Source organism: Gracilinanus agilis, chromosome 3, assembly GCF_016433145.1.
Source record: "Gracilinanus agilis isolate LMUSP501 chromosome 3, AgileGrace, whole genome shotgun sequence".
NCBI classification, from domain to species: domain Eukaryota; kingdom Metazoa; phylum Chordata; class Mammalia; order Didelphimorphia; family Didelphidae; genus Gracilinanus; species Gracilinanus agilis.
In genome coordinates, this window is record NC_058132.1 from 124,192,913 (window position 1) to 124,212,002 (window position 19,090).

Consider the following 19,090-nt stretch of genomic DNA (forward strand, 5'->3'; position numbering starts at 1 on the left):
GGAAGGAGGAAGGAAGGAAGGAAGGAAGGAAGGAAGGAAGGAAGGAAGGAAGGAAGGAAGGAAGGAAGGAAGGAAGGAAGGAAGGAAATGAGACAGCAAAACTCAAATAATATATTCATGTATTAAGGAAATAATTTAATGATAGAGATACCAAAGTCTTGAAACACAGTAGTTATATTCCTATAGAAATAAAACAGATGTTAAATGGTGCCAATTACACTCCAGAGTAGAACACAAATTCATCAAATAGATTCAATCAAAGTTCTGTTCTGACTTGGTTAGCTTACAACTCCACCCATTGTACCTCAAATGATTCCTGTTGAATCATGTAGTATGTTGCAAGGGCATATGCTTTGCAGAAAAGCTAGGCTGAGGGCAGGCCTAACAGTGGGCGATTGGAACAGGCACATGGGGTAGAAGGCCTTTGTGTACATGATTCTTTTGAGAGAGGATGAGATAGGCATTTTGTGCATGCTGTTTCTTTTGTTTACCTCAAATTAAAGGATGATGACTGTAATAATTTTGAGAAATGCAAAAATATTCACTTAGAGAAGTTTTTAACCTTTCATGTGTATGTTCCCTTTGGCAGTCTAGTGGAGCCTATGGACTCCTTCTCAGAATCAGAAAGTTGATCTAATTTAATGATCTAATCTAAGAAAGTATTAGAGAAAATGCTAAATTTCAACTAGAAGTTAACGAAAATAAAAATGTCATTTTTTTTCCCCATCCAAGTTCATATACCCTGATGGCTATTCATACGGGTAACAGATCCCCGTTGAGGAAGCCCTTACTTAAAGGGAAGCTAAGACTAGTCAGCCTGCAGCCTCTCAAATATTTTGAGCCCTATCCCAGAGAATCATCGCCAAAATGAACAGCAGCTTGTGTAACTTCAGTAAAATCATTACTTTTCCTACACCCTTGTTTCTAGGTAGTTCTAGAATTGGAGGGGTGGAAATAGCTCCATAAATATTATTAAAATGAAAGAAATCAACATTTTTAAGGCAGCATTTTCAAATCTGATGACAGAGATAATATTAATCATCTATCTTTAGGGAGGGGCTACAACAAAGATTTGTGAATCTCAGCATGGAAACATCCCAGTATCCAAGTAAGTACAGACTACATGACTGCTATCATCTTTGGTTTTATCTTCACATATTGGTAGATAAGTCAATTAGGAGGGAGTCACATCTTCAGGCAATCTCTCTACCAACCCAATACTATGTACACAATGAATGAGTTTTAAAAAAATTAGCTATCACAATGCTCATTGGGTGAAGGACAAAATATAGCTATTAATAAGTAACCAGGTCCTTTAAGATATCCTTTAAGAACAAATGACTATAATTTTGCACGAGCACGCACACGTGTGTGTGTATGTGTGTGTGTGTGTGTGTGTGTGTGTGTGTGTGACAAAGGAATGATTTTTTTCCTTATGGGTTACAGAAATTAGTTTTATAATTTTGTATTCACATCACATACATATTAAAAATCAGAAATCATTAAGCACCATTTCTAAAACTCAAGACATTCACTGGGACAGATTTTAGAAGGATCAAACAACCTGAAAAATTAAATGGCAATATATGGACCTTTATGTGAACTTCAGGATGTGTTATCACTGACATTACTCACTACACAGACAATAACTCCCTACGCAGTGCTATTTTGTGTGATATGAGCAGTGAATTCCCCATACCAGCATCAGTTGATGATTACAAGAGCACAAGGGAACTTATTTTGTTTCTAGACCTACAAAGTAGATGTCTTCTTTCTTCCCCTCTTCCATAGTTGGAGACCACAGAAAAATGGACCAAAGAATGACCTGAAGCAGATTACTCATTGGTACCCTACATTCTGCCACTTTAAAATTCACACAGCTGGACATGGTGAGTAAAGACCAGAAGTCCAAGAGCTATCTTTTCAGGGTAGCCCTCCTGTATGGACTTTACTCAATTCAACCCAATCATGGAAACATGAAGAGTTTTCTGAGGAGGAGATCTGAGAGAAGTTAAGGGAACACCAAAGATATTGTCGTTGGTTTTGGGACAATTTGATCTCTTAGACCAGTGATAGGCAAACTTTTTTAAAGAGGGCCAAAGGAAAGGAAATGCTCCTCTGTCAGTCTGTTTCTAAGGCAATTCTTTCCAAGTTTCATTGTATTGTATCCTACTCATTGTATTCATCAGATTAGGAATAATGTCCAGGCAGGATAGAACATTTCAGGGCCTCCCCCCTCCTCCCCATCTGGCCCATGGGCAGTAGTTTTCCCATCACTGTCTTAGACCAAATTTACATGCATAACATCAGAGAGGAAGTGTGTTCCACTTTAAAAAATAACTGCTGGAACTATGCCAGATAAGACTATCTTTTTTTTTCAATCCTTAACTTCCATCTTAAAATCAATACTGTATACTGGTTCCAAGGCATTAGAGTGATAAGGGCTAGGCAATGGAGGTTAAGTGACTTGCCCAGGGTCACATATCTAGGAAGTACTTGAGGTCAGGTTTGAACCCTTGCCCTGGGTCTCTAGTCCTGGCTCTCAATTTAATGAGCCACCTAGATGTCTGACCTAGAAAGACTATCTTAAGGGATTCTTCTGGGGAAACATTGGCTCAGAAATCTGCCCACTATCAGAAATGTGGAAATCATGCCAATCTGAAAACCAATTTGCAAGGTTTTTGGTTAGATTCTGGAGCAGATTCTGGAATCTTAGTTTCTAAGCACCAGAGATAAAGGAAATTTTATTTTACAAATTGACTGCCTAGGACATCTTAGTAGGTACTTAAAAAAAAAAGAAACCATAAATTTAAAGTGTTATTTAAACAATTGTTTATAACTTCTTCGGATCCACTTTCGATGCTTTATTAACAATAGCCCTAGGTCTTTTCTGGTTATGTTTAAGTAAAAGACTAGAAACCAAACTACATCTTTCACTTCAAGTCCTTACACTATCCACACTCCAAAGATAAGGCCAAGGGAGATGCAAAGAGCCTCCATGAACCCATCCAAAACCATTTTCAAAACAGGTTCTCTGGGGAAGAGTTTAAACTCACTGGGTATATTACCAGTTAGGAGAAAAGATAAAACTCTCTCATAAAAACACTAGCAGAAACTAGTGTGTAAAATTTTAGGTTCTTTGGGGAAATGGAAGGCTGGGAAGAAGGGGTTGGGAAGAGAAAGGGAGAAGTCCTATGAAATTAGAACATTTTCACGTTGGTCTTCATACTCAGTGAAACCCTGAGATGAACAGCAGCAGTTTTTTAGTCCAGTACCACCAAGATCCGTTAGTAGGTTTCAAATTGGCTCATCATCAACTTCCTACTGTATTCATATGCCAAAAACAGAGCTCCATTGGCAGGGAAAGCTCGGATCAAAGTAGGCTTCAGTCCAGAATACAAGGCCCCTATCCCTACAAGATAAACAAACAGAACATCATTTGACATTTTAATGAATGTGAAAGTCTATATGGGCAAGCTGTTGAAGTAAAAATCATGGTAAAAAAAAAAATGAGATCGCAAACTGAACCTATGCTTTCAGTGATAGGAGAAACATCCTGGATAAAGGAACTCCCTCTCAACAGGTCAGGACTTTCTCTAGTTTATGGTCTTAAAGACCTGTCTGGGGCACTAAAAGGCTATGTGACATATCCAAGGTCACAGTGGTAGTATATGTCAGAGGCTGGACTTGAACCGGGATCTTTCTGGCTTCAATGTTGACTACCCACTGTTCCATGCTGTTTCTCTGCTAAAATATACCTACAAATTACATAAAACAACAGTTACAGGTACAGTTAATGGTTTCTTCCAACCATACTAACAGAAATTATAGGCAACTTTATTACAACCTTGAAGATAAACTGTGATACCAATTCTCTCGTAACAAACCAGATGGATAATGATGGAGAGAATATAATGAAAAACAGTCAGAACTAATGATGAGTGATTGATACAACTGATGTGCATGGGGGCCTTGCAGAATGAATAAAACATTAGATCGTTTTATCAGTTTAAATTAGATTAGATTAAATCTAGTACTTTTAAGTAACCTGTTTGGGCCAGTCAATACTCAAATTCCAAATGCTATCTCTTGTTCATTTGAAATTAGAACACAAACATCCAATTGAATTGCCAAATGGTAATAGGCACAAAGGATGTGTATCAGAAGGATGAGTGTTGGCCTCCTGAACTCACAAGGAGAATACTCAAAAAGTTTTTTAATTCTTTCAACCTCACAAGGATTTAATGTCCATATAAAAATGTTAATAATCCTGAAAATCAGTGTCATTCACATTTTATGTCCTAAATCACAATGTACTCCCCTGAGCATTCTTTTCTCAAAACAGTACTGAGGAAGAGTTCAAACAAAGCTTATTATACAATTATATGAGACAGTATCTGATATATAATTTTTCATTACTACTTTCTTGACAGACATTTATGCTGTGTTAGAGGTGGTGATGGGAGTTGGGAAAGTGATATTAGGACCTGGATATCTGCCTTGTCCTTTTGTGGCCTCTCTCAGAGCACAAATTATTCTAACTGAAGTTATCCTGGTCCTCCCTGATTCTCTCTCTCTCAAAAACATTGTGTCTATCAACTCATCAGCAAGCATTTATTAGGCACCAACGATGTGTTAAACACTGTGCTAGGTGCTGAGAATACAAAAACAAAATTTTAACAATTCCTGCCCTCAAGGAGCTGATAGGTCAAGACTAAGAGATAAAGAGTGAGGGGCAGCTGGGTAGCTCAGTGGAGTGAGAGTCAGGCCTAGAGACAGGAGGTCCTAGGTTCAAACCCGGCCTCAGCCACTTCCCAGCTGTGTGACCCTGGGCAAGTCACTTGACCCCCATAGCCCACCCTTACCAATTTTCCACCTATGAGACAATACACCGAAGTACAAGGGTTTAAAAAAAAAAAAGAGATAAAGAGTGAAACAGTTTGAACATACCCATTCAAGTTCTTTTCCTTCAACCAAAACTTTTTTAAAAAATCTTAATTTTAAAAAGAAAGCTTTTAAGTCATGCTATGGCAAGCTTTGCATTCTATTTCTACATTAGCAGTCTCACCTTCATTTTTTAAAACACTCGCAAATGTCCCAATGAAGCCAGCCTGCTTTCCAGACATGGAAAGAACTTGGATTCTTGATTTGATACAGTCCACTGGATACACAGCAATCCAGAGGCAGATTCCTCCAAAGCCACCACTTAACATTAGAGGGATGGGCCCTAAGGAGGAAAGGCAGAAAAATATCATTTTACTAGAAATACAGGGCAAATGATATCATCTCAACACCTGAGAAAGATCACCAATGAGAGTTTCTCAAGAATAAAATGTTATGCCAAAGAATGCAATCCCAATAGGGAATCCTCAAGGGGGGAAAACTCCCCTTCCTTGTCACCCACAGCCAGAAGCAGAAACTATTGCTAGTTTCTGGACTCTTGGATTTCCTTGTCTCTTTCAGGACAAGTAATCCCAAAATCATTTGAAAGTTCTTGTTCTACACAGGTTCTTCATCAAAGCCTTATAACAGAACTACTTTGACAAGGAGACTATGGCCTTGGGGATGGAAAGCTAGATAACATGACCAAATCTTCCCAAAAATATCTGATGGGAAATAAAGCTTTTATTTAGTTCTGCCTCCCCCAAGACCTATAATTTATCCTTTTCCTACAAAAGATTTAATCTTTGATTAAAAGGTAATAATCATGTAAGTTTAAGAAGGGTTAGTCTACACTGTACATAATAACAACAATATGGTAATGAAAATCAACTGTGAAAGACTTGGCTATTTGGGTTTATAGTTTTGGGGTTTGGGTTTTATAAGATTACTCACTTACAAAAATGAACAATATGGAATTATGTTTTGCATGATAATGCATGTATAACCCAGATCAAGTTGCCTGCCAGTACTGGGAAAGGGGAAGAGAAAGGAAGGAGGGAGATCCTTAGACACTTCCCAGCTGTGTGACCCTGGGCAAGTCACTTGACCCCCATTGCCTAGCCCTTACCACTCTTCTGCCTTGGAGCCAATAAGAATACTGATTCCAAGACAGAAGGTAAGGGTTTTAGTTAAAAAAAAAAAAAATGTCTGAGGCCAGATTTGAACCTAGGACCTCCCATCTCTGGGCCTGGCTCTCAATCCACTGAGTCACCCAGCTGCTCCTGATCCACAACATGTTTAAAGGACTCAAGATGAAAAATTCTATCTACTTCCAGAGGAAAAACTTATGAGGTATGAGTACAGATTGAAGCATAATTTCTTTCACTTTTAATATTTTTTTCTCGGTCCCCCCCCAATGTGGAAATATGTTTTGCTTGACTTTATATGTAAATGGGCATCATATTTCTTGCCTTTTCAAGGGATGGGGGATGAGATGGAGGGAAGGAGAGACTTTGGAACTGAAAAAAAAAAAGTTTAAATAAATAAATGGAACTTGGTCAAAAACAAACAAAAAGAAGAGTTGGCCTGACCCTAAAGGAGATTAAGATATGAGAAGACCTAGCCCTTTGTTCCCTAGAAAAAATAGGGGCCTAGTTAAGCATCCATATACAGAGTAATTATATTAACCTGGGAGAAGACTTGGGTTCTTCACTGTACTCATCAAAATCTCGTATTAGCTAGGATATTTTTGTAACTGAGTACTGAAGTTTCTCACAGCTTTATTTTTCTACCATACAGAAATTCTATGCAAATATTTTTTCTATTTCTCCTCTTCCTCAAATAGACCTCCTCCTCCCCCTAAAAAATCCTGAGTTAATGAGGAAATTTTATGCTGAGGAAGGTAACCTGGAACACATCTTTCAAACTTCTACCAAGCAATTTGGTTAGGACAAAATTAAAAACATCTGACCACACACTGTCTCTGCTCCAAACCACCACAGCACATCTTGTAGATGCCTGTACCAAGTTGAGGGTAAAACACCACTTTGGTGGCCACTGGCATAAATCAAGGCACGTGCAAGAGTCTGTGATCTGTTCCATCAAGGCACATACCTAACTCATCTTTTGATTTCCCTGATGCAAAAAATGATCGGCTCAGCTCATATCCACCAAAGAAGAAGAAATATCCAGGTACTTCTCTAAGTAAAGTGCTGGAGAGTCCATGGTAGAAACCCAGGGGGCCATCCTTTCGAAGAATGCCTTTTACAACAGACCATACTGTACTGGGAGAAGAGACAACATAAATACAAATTAACTTACAAACAAAGAAGTAATAAGACAGTGACTTTGAAACCACCCATTACCAATTCTGGCTATAGGTTCTGGATGCCTCCGAGCAATAAGGAAGCTGGTCTTGAATCAGTCTTCCCAAAAATGTCTACTGGAAAATAAAGCTTTCATTTATTACTGCATCCCCCAAGTCCTGTAATGTATCCTTTTTCCACAAAGGGTTTAATCCACAAAAGATAACCAGCCATTATATCTGAATAAATTCCTTTCCCAGAACCTAGGGAGGATTCAGGAATCCAGCTCTGGAGGTGGCCCTCTACTAGCTTTCTGGTACTTCAATGCTTGCTCCTAGGGCAGAGTAAGAAGGGAACTTGGCTTTCAAACACAAAGCTCTTTCCCTTTGCAATTCTCATTACACTTCCCAGATCTCTAATCTCCAGCTAGAGTTTTTTTTTTTTAACCCTTGTACTTTGGTGTATTGTCTCATAGGTAGAAGAGTGGTAAGGGTGGGCAATGGGGGTCAAGTGACTTGCCCAGGGTCACACAGCTGGGAAGTGGCTGAGGCCGGGTTTGAACCTAGGACCTCCTGTCTCTAGGCCTGACTCTCACTCCACTGAGCTACCCAGCTGCCCCTCCAGCTAGAATTTTGAGAGCTCTTGGACTTTTCCTGGCCCTTGATGCCAGCCTGACTTCCTAAATTCAAAGATCTGAAAACTGTGCCTCAACCTTAATGACCTATCTATCCCCTTATCTAACTGGTAGAATAATCTGTCTGGTTATTCTTCTGATGCATTCCTTGATTAGCCCCCACTTTCTCCTAATCTCCTTCCGTGCAGTCTTCTCCCATATACTGTAGGTAACAAGAGTCTATTTTCTTGCCTTTATTGAAAAAAAAAAAAAAAAGGGTAGCTAGGTGGTGAAGTGGATAGAGTGCCTCAGATACTTGCTAGTTGTGTGACCCTGGGTAAATCACTCAACTCTATTGGCCTCAGTTTCCTCAGCTGTAAAATGAGCTGAGAAAGGCAATGGTAAAAACACTCTAGTATCTTTGCCAAGAAAACCCCCCAAAAGAATTCATAAAGAGTTGGATACAACTCTTGTAACTAAACAACAATAAAACTGACAAAGAGGAAAGAGAATATGACAGTAATTCTCTTATCAGTATAACATAATTAACTCTGCTCAGTCCCAGAGAAGGTAGCCCTAAATTACCTAGACCAGTAGTGTCACACTCAAAGGAAAACAGACTCCCACTTTAAAAAATCACAAATTAACATTGCCTATGCTATATTGTATTTTTATTTATTTTGTCAAACATTTCCCAATTTTATTTTAATCTGGCTCTGGCTCCACCAGTTGCCACCTCTGCCATAGGCTTTCCTGACCTTAAATTTCCCTAACCTGGCTGCCTTGATTTTTCCTCCTGGCTTATCCAGGAGTAAAAGACCAGAGATTTGAAGCTGAAAGGAATCTTAAAGGTCATCAAGCCCAACCCTTTCGTTTATCAGCTGAGACCCAGACAAGTTAAATAACTTGCCCAAGGTCACAGGAGCACTAAGGAGCAGAAGCCAGGTCCTCTGATTCCAAATTCCATAAACTCTCCAACTATCCCACTGGGCTTTTTAGCATTTGCTTCTCTTATAGCCCCAGACAGAAATAGTTTTTTCTTTAGAACAGAAACAAGATGAACCTAGTATACATATAACCTTGATATTTTTTTTATCAAGCTTTCCTTTTTTCAATTCCAGGTTTGTTTTCAGCCCACCATGAAATCTCTTGATAACAAGACAGGGCTTGGGGTATTACATAATTACTTAGCTATCTAAATATATAACTTCACCTCTCCACTCCCCTCTTCCTCTGCCTTCCCACCCTCTACTCCCAGAAGGGGAAAAAAATCAAATTAGAATACTACCTTAATTAAATTTTAGCCCAATACACAGTTCATCCCTAAAATTCACAACAGGCAACTCCATTCTTTACACTGCACCTTTTTGTGCTGAATTAGCAAGAATTAGAATCATATTAGGTTGATTTTTTTTAAAGACCTCTTATTTCCATCTCCTCGAGTTTCTTTCTATCTCTTGTGTTTTAGCAAGTTGTTTGGAAACAGAAGTGGATTTTGTTTAGGTGGTTAGATGACTGAAATAGGGAGGAAGGAGTTAAATTGAAGAGTAAATGTTACTTGAAGGCGAGACAAAAGAGAGATGGCAGGAGGTTGACTACAGGAGAGGTGTCCGACCGATCACTCTCAAGCAGACTGCAAAACTCCCCAGCAGCTGGCAGAACCAGATTAAAATATAATTGAGAAATGTTTAATAAAATCAATAAAAATACAGTATAATATAGGTAATGTCAATTTGTGGTTTTTATTAATATGCTGCCTGGTACTTGAGTTTGACACCATTGAGCTATAGCTCAGCTTTCCTATACTGAAAAAAGGATGTGGAGACAGGAACTGCATCTATGATTTCACTGGTAAAAGGAACTCTCTCTGCCAGTCCGGGTCAGCATCTTCTCTGCAACTTAAAGGCATGGAGTTGTCTTCAGCACTGACAAGCTAGTGCAAAGTAAGAATATGTCAGAGGCACTAGAATGCAGGTCTTCTTCATAAGACTAGCTCTCTATCCCACTTTGCTAAGTAAAAATTGAGTTCTTTTTATTAGAGACAGCTAAAAAGGAGGGAAAAGCACCTGAGAAGGGCTTTTCGCTGTAAGCATATTAGCTAGGTGGCATAATGGATAAGGCATCAGACCTAAAGTAAGGAAGACTTTTGGGGGCACCTAGGTGGCACAGTGAATAGAGAGCACTGGGTTTGGAATGAAGATGCATCTTCCTGAGTTCAAACTGGGTCTCTGACACCTACTTATTTATGTGACCCTGGGCAAGTCACTTAACCCTCTTGGCCTCAGTTTCTTCATCTATAAAATGAGCTGGAGAAGGAAATGGCAAACCACTCTAGTATCTTTGACAAGAAAACCCCAAACAGGGTCAGGAAGCTTTGGACATGATAGAACAATACCACCATCTACAAAGCACTTTGACAGGCCAGGACGTGGAAACAGCATTGTCAGAAAGAGGTATAACCCTGCTTTGGTGGTAAGAACATCAAATCCAGTGTTCTATTTTATAAAGGGCAACTCTAAGAGGCTTAGATGACTTGCCCAATTATTCTGGAGACTAAAGGCAAAGATAAAATAACAACTAGCCCCAGTGCTATATAATCTCTCATGTTTGGGACATTTGTCTTCTGAGATACAAAGGATTTTAATCCCTATCACTCAACATTCATTTTTTGTGGTGAGGAGGTGGTATAGTATTTGGTATTTCATATAAGAGATTAAAATACATTACTCTTATGGGGCAGCTGGGTAGCTCAGTGGATTGAGAGCCAGGCCTAGAGATGGAAGGTCCTAGGTTCAAATCTGGCCTCAGACATTTCCTAGCTGTGTGACCCTGGGCAAGTCACTTGACCCCCATTGCCTACTCTTATCACTCTTCTGCCTTGGAACCAACACACAGTATTGACTCCAAGACGGAAGGTAAGGGTTAAAAAAATAAAATAAAATAAAATACATTACTCTTATAGCACTCCAGTGCTAGGCACTGGAGATCCAAAAAGAGGCAAAAAAAATTTGTCTTATAGACAAATTATTTCAACCACTTTTTAAGAAAAACAACCCTTACTTTCTGTCTTAGAATCAGGACTAAATAACTGTTCCAAGGCAGAAGAGTACTAAAAGGATAGGCAAATGAGGTTAAGGCACAGCTAGGAAGTGTCTGAGGTCAAATTTGAACCCAGGACCTCCTGTTTCCAGGCCTGTCTTTCTATCCACTGAACCTTCTAGCTGCCTCTAAATCACTTTTTAAAAAAACATCAATTTGAAATTAAAATAATTTAAAGAAATTATGTTTTTTTGCCATTTTCTCTTATAGGAATCATCCTCATTAACACCTTCTATCACACTTTAAATTTCTTTCTTTAAAAATATCTTAAATTCTTGAGAATTTATAAGCTTTTCCAAGCATCAAGGCAGATTAAATTTCCTAAAAGGTACAGAAAATAAGATTGTTTCTGCAAATCTCACCAAGAGAAATTTGGTGCTCTCTAAAGAAATTGATGTATTTTAGAATGGACAAATTAGAATAAAGTAGGTTTGATTCTATGTTTAAAATTCAGCCTTTTATTCAATATATTTGCAGCAAATGCCAGAGATTTTCATACTCCTTTCACCTCGGCATATAATATCAGCACAGTCCAACATACAAGACCCAGCAAGGTGACAGGAGAGCACCATGCATCCCCTCTAATGGGACTTACTTCTGGCCTTCTGCTACCTTCCCTGATGTCTGCATTTCGTACATGGTCTGTAGGCGACACTTCACGAGTTCCGTGGGGCACAGTACCAAGGCAGCAAAAGCAGAAGCAAAAGATCCAGCAGCTGCATTCTGTACATCACTGAACAAGAACACAACAGAACATCAATCAATGTATTTTCCCACACGCCTTTATTAAACACCTACTATGCAGTTGACAGAATAATGGCACAGGTAGTTAGAGAGTCACTTAAGACTTAGAATCAGGAAAACTTAGATTCAATTCCTCCTCTGACACACATATTATCTATGGGATCCTGAGCAAGTTATACTCTATCAGTGGCTCTAAGCAATTTCCTAATCTATAAATTGCAAAAAAGGTACAAGTAAAGGGAATTTCCTTACCTGAGGGTTCCCTAGTACAGTTAGGTGGGGCCATCTACCTAGAGTCAGGAAGAACTGAGTTCAAATTCAGCCTCAGACACTTTTAGCTGTGTGACCTTAGGCAAGTCACTTAACTGTGTTTGCCTCAGTTCTTCTCTGTCAAATGAAGTGGAGAAGGAAATGGCAAACCACTGCAGTACTTTTGCCAAGAAAACCCCAAATGTGCTCAAGAAGAGTTGGACATGACTGAACCACAACTAAACAACAACAAGGGTTCTCAATATCCATGAAATCTCCTTATGTTATCCTTATTTGCAATATACTCTGCTATGGAGTGCAGTGGATAGTGTGCTGGGCCTGGAGTCAGTTATCAATGATCAGTAAGCATTTATTAAGCAACAGGCTCCATGCTAAGCACTAGAGATCCAAAAAGAGGCAAAAGGCAGTCCCCTGCCCTCAAGGAACTTACAGTTGAATGGAGGAGACAACATGGGAACACATATATTCAAAGCAAGCTATATACAGGATAAATAGGAAATAATTAAAAGAGGAAAAAGCAATGGATTCAAGAGAGGTTGGAGAAGGCTTCCTGTAAAAAGGGAAATTTTAGCTGAAACTTAAAAGAAGCCAGGGAGGTGAGGAGTTGGAACAGAAGAGGGAGAATGTTCCAGGCATGGAGAGTGAGAGAAAGTACCCAGAGTCAAGAGATGGAGGGTCTTATCTGTGGAATAGCCAAGAGGCCAGGGTCACTAGATCGAAGAGTATGGATTTGGGAATAAATTTGCAGAAGGCTGGAGGGTTAGGAGAGGGTCTAGATTATGAAAGATTTTGAATGCCAAACAGAACATTTTGTTCTTGGAGGCAACAGGGAGCCATAGGAGTTTATTGAGTAAAGGGTGACATGATTAGATCTTCACTTTAGGAAAATTACTTTAGTAGTTAAATGGAAGCTAGAGTAGGGAGAATCTGGAGACAGGCAGACCTACCAGCAAGCTATTACAGTAATTAAGGCATGAAAGGATGAGGGTCTGCTCCAGAGTGGTAGCAATGTTGGAGTTGAGAAAGCCAGAAGAGACCTTGGAGGTCCTCTAGTCCAATCTCTTTATCTTACAGAGGAGCAAATGAAGCCCAGAAAAGTTTCAGTGACTTATCTAAGGTTATACAGAGATAAGATCTAAAATCTGATCACTTGACCAGCAGTTTTATTCAGTACCTACTAATACTAATGCTAAGCTGGGCATACAAAGGCAAACAAGGAACAGTCCCCATCCTAAACAATCCCCTCACTCTCTAAAGGCAGGGACTTAATATACACACAAAAGTATATGTTGAAGATAAAAAGAATTGAACATACAAGATTTAGGAGGGAAGGACCAAGAGCAGAGGGGTGGAGGGACAGCATTGCCACAAAAGAAATTCCTCTTCCTCACATGCACTGCTGACTTGTCTCCACAGGATGTTGTCCTTCAGGACATAGAAACTTCTTCACCTTAGAAATTCCCTTAACACCAGACTACTTCTCACACTGGAAGTAACCCGGGGGTGGGGTGGGGGGCACAACCTTCTGATTGTCTGGTTCCTCCCCAAACCTCCAATTTAAGAAAGAGACCCAGGTCAAAGATGTCTTCATTTGTCTCCAGGCTGAACTGTTGACTTACATTCACAGGACTTTTTTTACCATGACCCTGCCCAACAGTTACTTTCTCTCTTGTCCTCTTCCCCCTTCTGTACAAGACTTTTTTTAGGTCACCATTGCTTGCCTCCTCCTTTAAGACTGCCTTCCAAATTCATGTATTCATTCATATCCCCACCCTCTCCCACACACATATATATTTACATATATAGACAGATATGTGTAGATTCGTATTTATAGATAGACACATATACATCTTATACATTCACCATTGTTTGTGTTGTCTCTATTATCCCCAGCACTTAGCAAAGTGCTTGGCACACAGTACATGCTTAATAAATGCTTGTAGGACATGTGAGTAGCAAAAGAAGTAGGGTTATTTAATAAAAAATATTTGCTATGATCAAAATATTGTGCTAGGGTCTTAAAATAGAAAAAGAAGAAAATAGTCCCTTCCCTTAAGGAACTATATTACAGCAAAGATGATAATAGCAATAGGTAATTACTGTTATTAAGCAACTTATAAGCAAATAGCAATAATAAAGCAAAATAAGTAATAATAAATGCCTATGTGCATTCCCACTCTAAGGCTTACAAAACACTTTGATATATTATTTCATCTGAGCCTCACAAAATCCCTGTGAGCTAGATCCTACTGGTATTATTTAAATAAGTTTTTATTGATATCTTGTTTTTTACATCATAATAATTTCCTCCAATATTCCTCTTACTTCCCCAGAGCCATTTCATATAATAATTAATATTTCTTAAAGAGGAAAAAAAAATCAACACAACCAATTCACACACTGAAAGAGTCAGAAAGCATGTGCAATGTGTACCATTTGTGACCCTCCTACTTCAACAAAGGGGTGACTTGTGAATATCCTTTCATATCTCTTCATTTGAGACATGCTTGATCTTTACAATTTTGCCACAGTCTTTTTTTTTTTGCTTGTGATTTTTCTTTTCATTTCCATTTTTGTAGTTAATGTGTTTATTGTGTTCTTGGCTCTACTTACTTCATCCTGCATCAGTTCATGTAGGTCTTTACACAATTCTCTGTTCATCTCATACATCATTTTTTTTAAACCCTTAACTTCTGTGTATTGGCTCCTTGGTGGAAGAGTGGTAAGGGTGGGCAATGAGGGTCAAGTGACTAGCTCAGGGTCACACAGCTGGGAAGTGTCTGAGGCTGGATTTGAACCTAGGACCTCCTGTCTCTAGGCCTGACTCTCAATCCACTGAGCTACCCAGCTGCCCCATCATTTCTTTTTTTAAAACTAATTTATTTTCATTTCCAAATTCTCTTCCTCCCTCCACCCCTCTCTCACACATTGAAAAGGCAAAACATAGGATATTCATTATACATATGAAGTCATACAAGACATATTTTTACATTAACCATGTTCCAAGGAAAGATTAAGGAAAAATTAAGGAAAGAATATATATTTCAATATGCAATTTGAATCCATTGGACCCCTACCTGTAGATAGATAACATTTTTCATCATGAGTCCTTTGGAACTGTCATGGATCATTGTACTGATTAGAGTTACCAAGCCTTGCAGTTGATTATCCTTTTAATATTGCTGTTACTATGTACATTGTTCTCTTGATTCTGCTCACTTTGCTTGGTATCAGTTTAGATAAGACTTCCCAGGTTTTTCTGAAACTATTCCCTTCATCATTTCTTAGAGCAAAATAGTGTCATCAAATAGGTACCATCACAATTAAATACCACAACACATTCAGTCATTCTTCAACTGATGAGTATCCCATTTTCCAGTTCTTTACTACCACAAAAATAGCTACTATAAATACATTTATATATGTGGGTCATTTCTTTTTTCTTTAATCTCCTTCTGCTATTGACTTCATATAGGCACTTATGAGTCAGAGTATGCATGGTTTTATATAGCTCTTTGGGTATAGTTCTAAATTGTTCTTCGGAATGGTTGGAATACTTCACAGCTCCATCAAAAGTGTACCTATTTCCCCACATTTCCTCTAGCCTCTGCCATTTTCTTTTTCTATCAACTTAACTAGTTTGATAGCTGTGAGGTGGTACCTTAATTGCTTTAATTTGCATTTCTATAATTACTAATCATCTAGAGCATGTTTTTAATAAGATTATTGATAGCTTTGATTTCTTCCTCTGCCTATTTATATTCTTTGATGTTTTAACAATTGGAGAATGGCTCTTATTTTTAATACATTTCATTTGGTTCCCTACATATTTGAGAAAGAAGACTTTTATCAGAAAAACCTGAAGAAAAAAATGTCTCCAGTTTCCTGCTTTACTTCTAACTTTGTTTGCACTGACTTTGTTTCTGCAAGCCTTTTTTACTTTATTTACTCAAAATTATCCTTTTTACCTTCTGTAAACCTCTCTCTTGTTGGTCATGAAGTCTTTCCCTAATAATAGGTCTGGTAGCATTTTTCCATCCTCCCCTAATTTGCCTATATTACCTTTTAAATCAAGGTCTCATTTTGAGCTTACTTTGGTATTGTTTGAGACATTAGTCTATATCTAGTTTCTGCTGGACTGCTTTCCAGTTTTCCCAACAGTTTCTGTCAAATAGTGAGTTCTTTTTTGCCCCCTTCTGTCTTAGAATCAGTACTGTGTATCGGTACAGAGGCAGAAGGCAGAAGGGCAAAAAGGGCTAGGCAACGGGAGTTAAGTGACTTGACCAGTGTCACACAGCTAGCAAGTGTCTGAGGCCAGATTTAAACCCAGGACTTAGGCCTGTCTCTCTATCCACTGAACCTCCTAGCTGCTCCTCAAATACTGAGTTCTCACACCAAGAGCTGGGATCTTTGGGTTTACCAAATACCATGGGTTATTGTTCTTTAAATATTTGGTAGAAGTTGCTAGTAAACCCATCTGATCTAAGGTTGTTTCTCCCACTTAGGGAATGCATTTATGGCTTATTCAACTTCTTTTTCTAAGACAGAGTTATTGAAAGTATTCTTTTCACTCATCTGTTAATCTGGTTCATTAATGTTTTTTGTAAATATTTACACCTTTTTATTTTGATTGTTGGTTTTACCAGCATGCAATTGGGCAAAATAACTCCTAGTAATTGCTTTAATTTCATTTTCATTATACATTTACTCTTTTTTATTTAAAATTTTTTAAATTTAATTTAATTACTAACACAATTTATTTCCAAGTATTTCAGACTCTTTTTCCCCTTCCCAGACCATAAAAGGCATCATCCAAAGAACAGATATGTATATGTCATTTCATGTTTCCATTTTTCAGTTCATTCTCTGGAGGTAAACATTCCCAAGTTATTCTTCAAATATTAAATCTGTAGCTATATATAATGTTATATTGGTCCTTTTCATTTCACTCTTCATTAGCTCATATAATTCTTTCCAAGTTCTTAAAAAAATTAACCTACTCATCATTTCTTAGATCTATAAGAAATAAAATGGATATAAAAGGATAGATTTAAAAATATTATGGTTTTAAAAGATTTTTTGGTAGCCATTAGAAAAATGAAGCCATGTGCCATGTTGAGAGTCAGTTTAAAAGACACGCTCTGTTACCTCCTCTCCCCATCCTGGATCAGCTCCAAGCCACCAAAAAAGAGAGAGAGCCAATTCTGGCACTTGGTTTTTATCCTTCTGTCTACATTATTATGTAAGACAGGAAGCCAGTAAGCTCATGGGAAATGTAGTTTGAAAGACCCCTAAACTTCCAAAGGAAGTTTAGATCAGAGACCTCAAAATTTCAATAACACAGAGCACAGCAGTATTCCATCACAATCATTTGCCACAATTTGTTTAGTCATTCCTCATGTGATGAACATCCCCTTGATTTCCAGTTCATAGCCACCATAAAGAGAGCTGCTATAAATATTTTGGAATGTATGGGTTCTTTTCCTTTTTCTCTGATCTCCTTGGGAAACAGATCCAGCAATACTATAAGGGTATACACAGTTTTATAACTGTCTAGGTATAATTCCAAATTGCTCTCCAAAATGGTTGAATCAGTTCAAAATTCTACCAGCAGAGTATTAGTACCACCATTTTTCTACATCCCCTCTAACATTTGTCATTTTGCCAGTCTGATGGGTGTGAAATGATACTTCAGAATTGTTTTGTTTTACATTTCTCTACTCAGTAGTGATTTAGAGCATTTTTTCATATACCTGTATATGGCTTTGATTTTTTTTTTCTTTTGAAAACTGTCTCTTCATATCTTTTGCCCATTCATCAAATGGGAGATGGCCCTTATTCTTATAAATCTGACAAAGTTCTCTATATATTTTAGATGTGAGACTTCTAACCAAGATATTGTCTATGAAAAATTTTCCCCAATTATCTGCTTTCTTTCTAATCTTGGCAACATTTTTTATTTGTTAAAAAACTTTTCAGTTTAATGTACTCAAAATTATCCATTTTATATCTCATAATGTTCTCCATCTCATTTACTCATAAATTCTTCTCCTTTCCATAAATCTGATGGGTAATATGTTCCCTGTTCTTCTAATTTGCTTATAATATATCCTTTTATGTCTAAATCATGTATTCATTTTGATCTTAGGGAATGTACACTCTTCATTTTTGATAGTGGAAATAATCAAGTTAGCCAGTGGTTTATCTATTTTATTGAGGGGAAGGTCATAAAATCACTTCCTAATTTTATTATTTCAATGTTTTCTTTCTACTTCAATTTTATTAATCTCCCTTAAATTTTTAAGGATTTTTGCCTTGGTGTTTCATTCTAATTTTTTATTTTTCCTTTTTCTAGTGTGTTTTTTAAGTTGCATACCCAATTCACTGATCTGCTCTTTCCTTCTTACTGATGTAAGCATTTAGAGAAATAAAATTTCCCCTAAGTATTGCTTTGGCTAGACCCCACAAATTTTGGTACGTTGTCTCATTATTATCTTTATATTTAGTGAAACTACTGATTGCTTCTTTGATTTGTTCTTTGACCCATTTATTCTTAAGGATTAAGTCTTTCTGTTTCAGATTAATTTTTAATCTGTTTCAACGACCTTTTATTGAATGTAATTTTCATTGTTTGTGGAGTTGTGAACTTATCCAATCATTTTAGAGGGCAATTTGGAACTAAATTCAAAGGGCTATAAAACTGTGCATACCCTTTGATCCAGTAATACCACTACTAGGTCAATATCCTAAAGAGATTAAAAAAAAAAAAAAGGACCTACTTGCACAAAAATTTCTATAGCAGCTCTTTTTGTGGGGACAAAGAATTTGAAATCAAGGGGATATCCATCAATTGGGGAAGGGTTGAAAAAATTGTGGTATATGATGGTGATGGAATTCTATAAGAAATGATGAACAGGATGATTTCAAAAAGGCTAGGAAGACCTACATGAACTCTTGCAGAGTGAAATAAGCAGAACCAGAAGAAAAACAGTGTATACAGTAACAGCAATATTATGGGATGACCTGATATGAAAAACTTAGTTATTTTTAGCAACACAATGATCCATGACAATTCTGAAGACTTATGACAAAAAAATACTATCTACCTCCAGAGGAAGAACTATTAAGAGTCAGAAGTCAGATCAAAGCACATTATTTTTCACTTTAGTTTGTGTTT

At 37.7% G+C, this 19,090-nt stretch overlaps 1 protein-coding gene across 1 annotated transcript in view; it reads right to left on the reverse strand.

The window, feature by feature from the left end:
- Nucleotides 1–2,849: 2,849 nt before the first annotated feature.
- Nucleotides 2,850–19,090, reverse strand: part of SLC25A15 (solute carrier family 25 member 15) — a 42,900-nt gene continuing 26,659 nt past the window's right edge. The window contains exons 4-7 of the mRNA XM_044668247.1: nt 11,495–11,632; nt 6,997–7,166; nt 5,069–5,227; nt 2,850–3,412 (exon numbers count right to left, since the gene is read on the reverse strand). Coding sequence (XP_044524182.1) covers nt 3,288–3,412; nt 5,069–5,227; nt 6,997–7,166; nt 11,495–11,632 — 592 coding nt within the window. The 3' untranslated portion in view covers nt 2,850–3,287. The remainder of the gene's footprint in view (nt 3,413–5,068; nt 5,228–6,996; nt 7,167–11,494; nt 11,633–19,090) is intronic.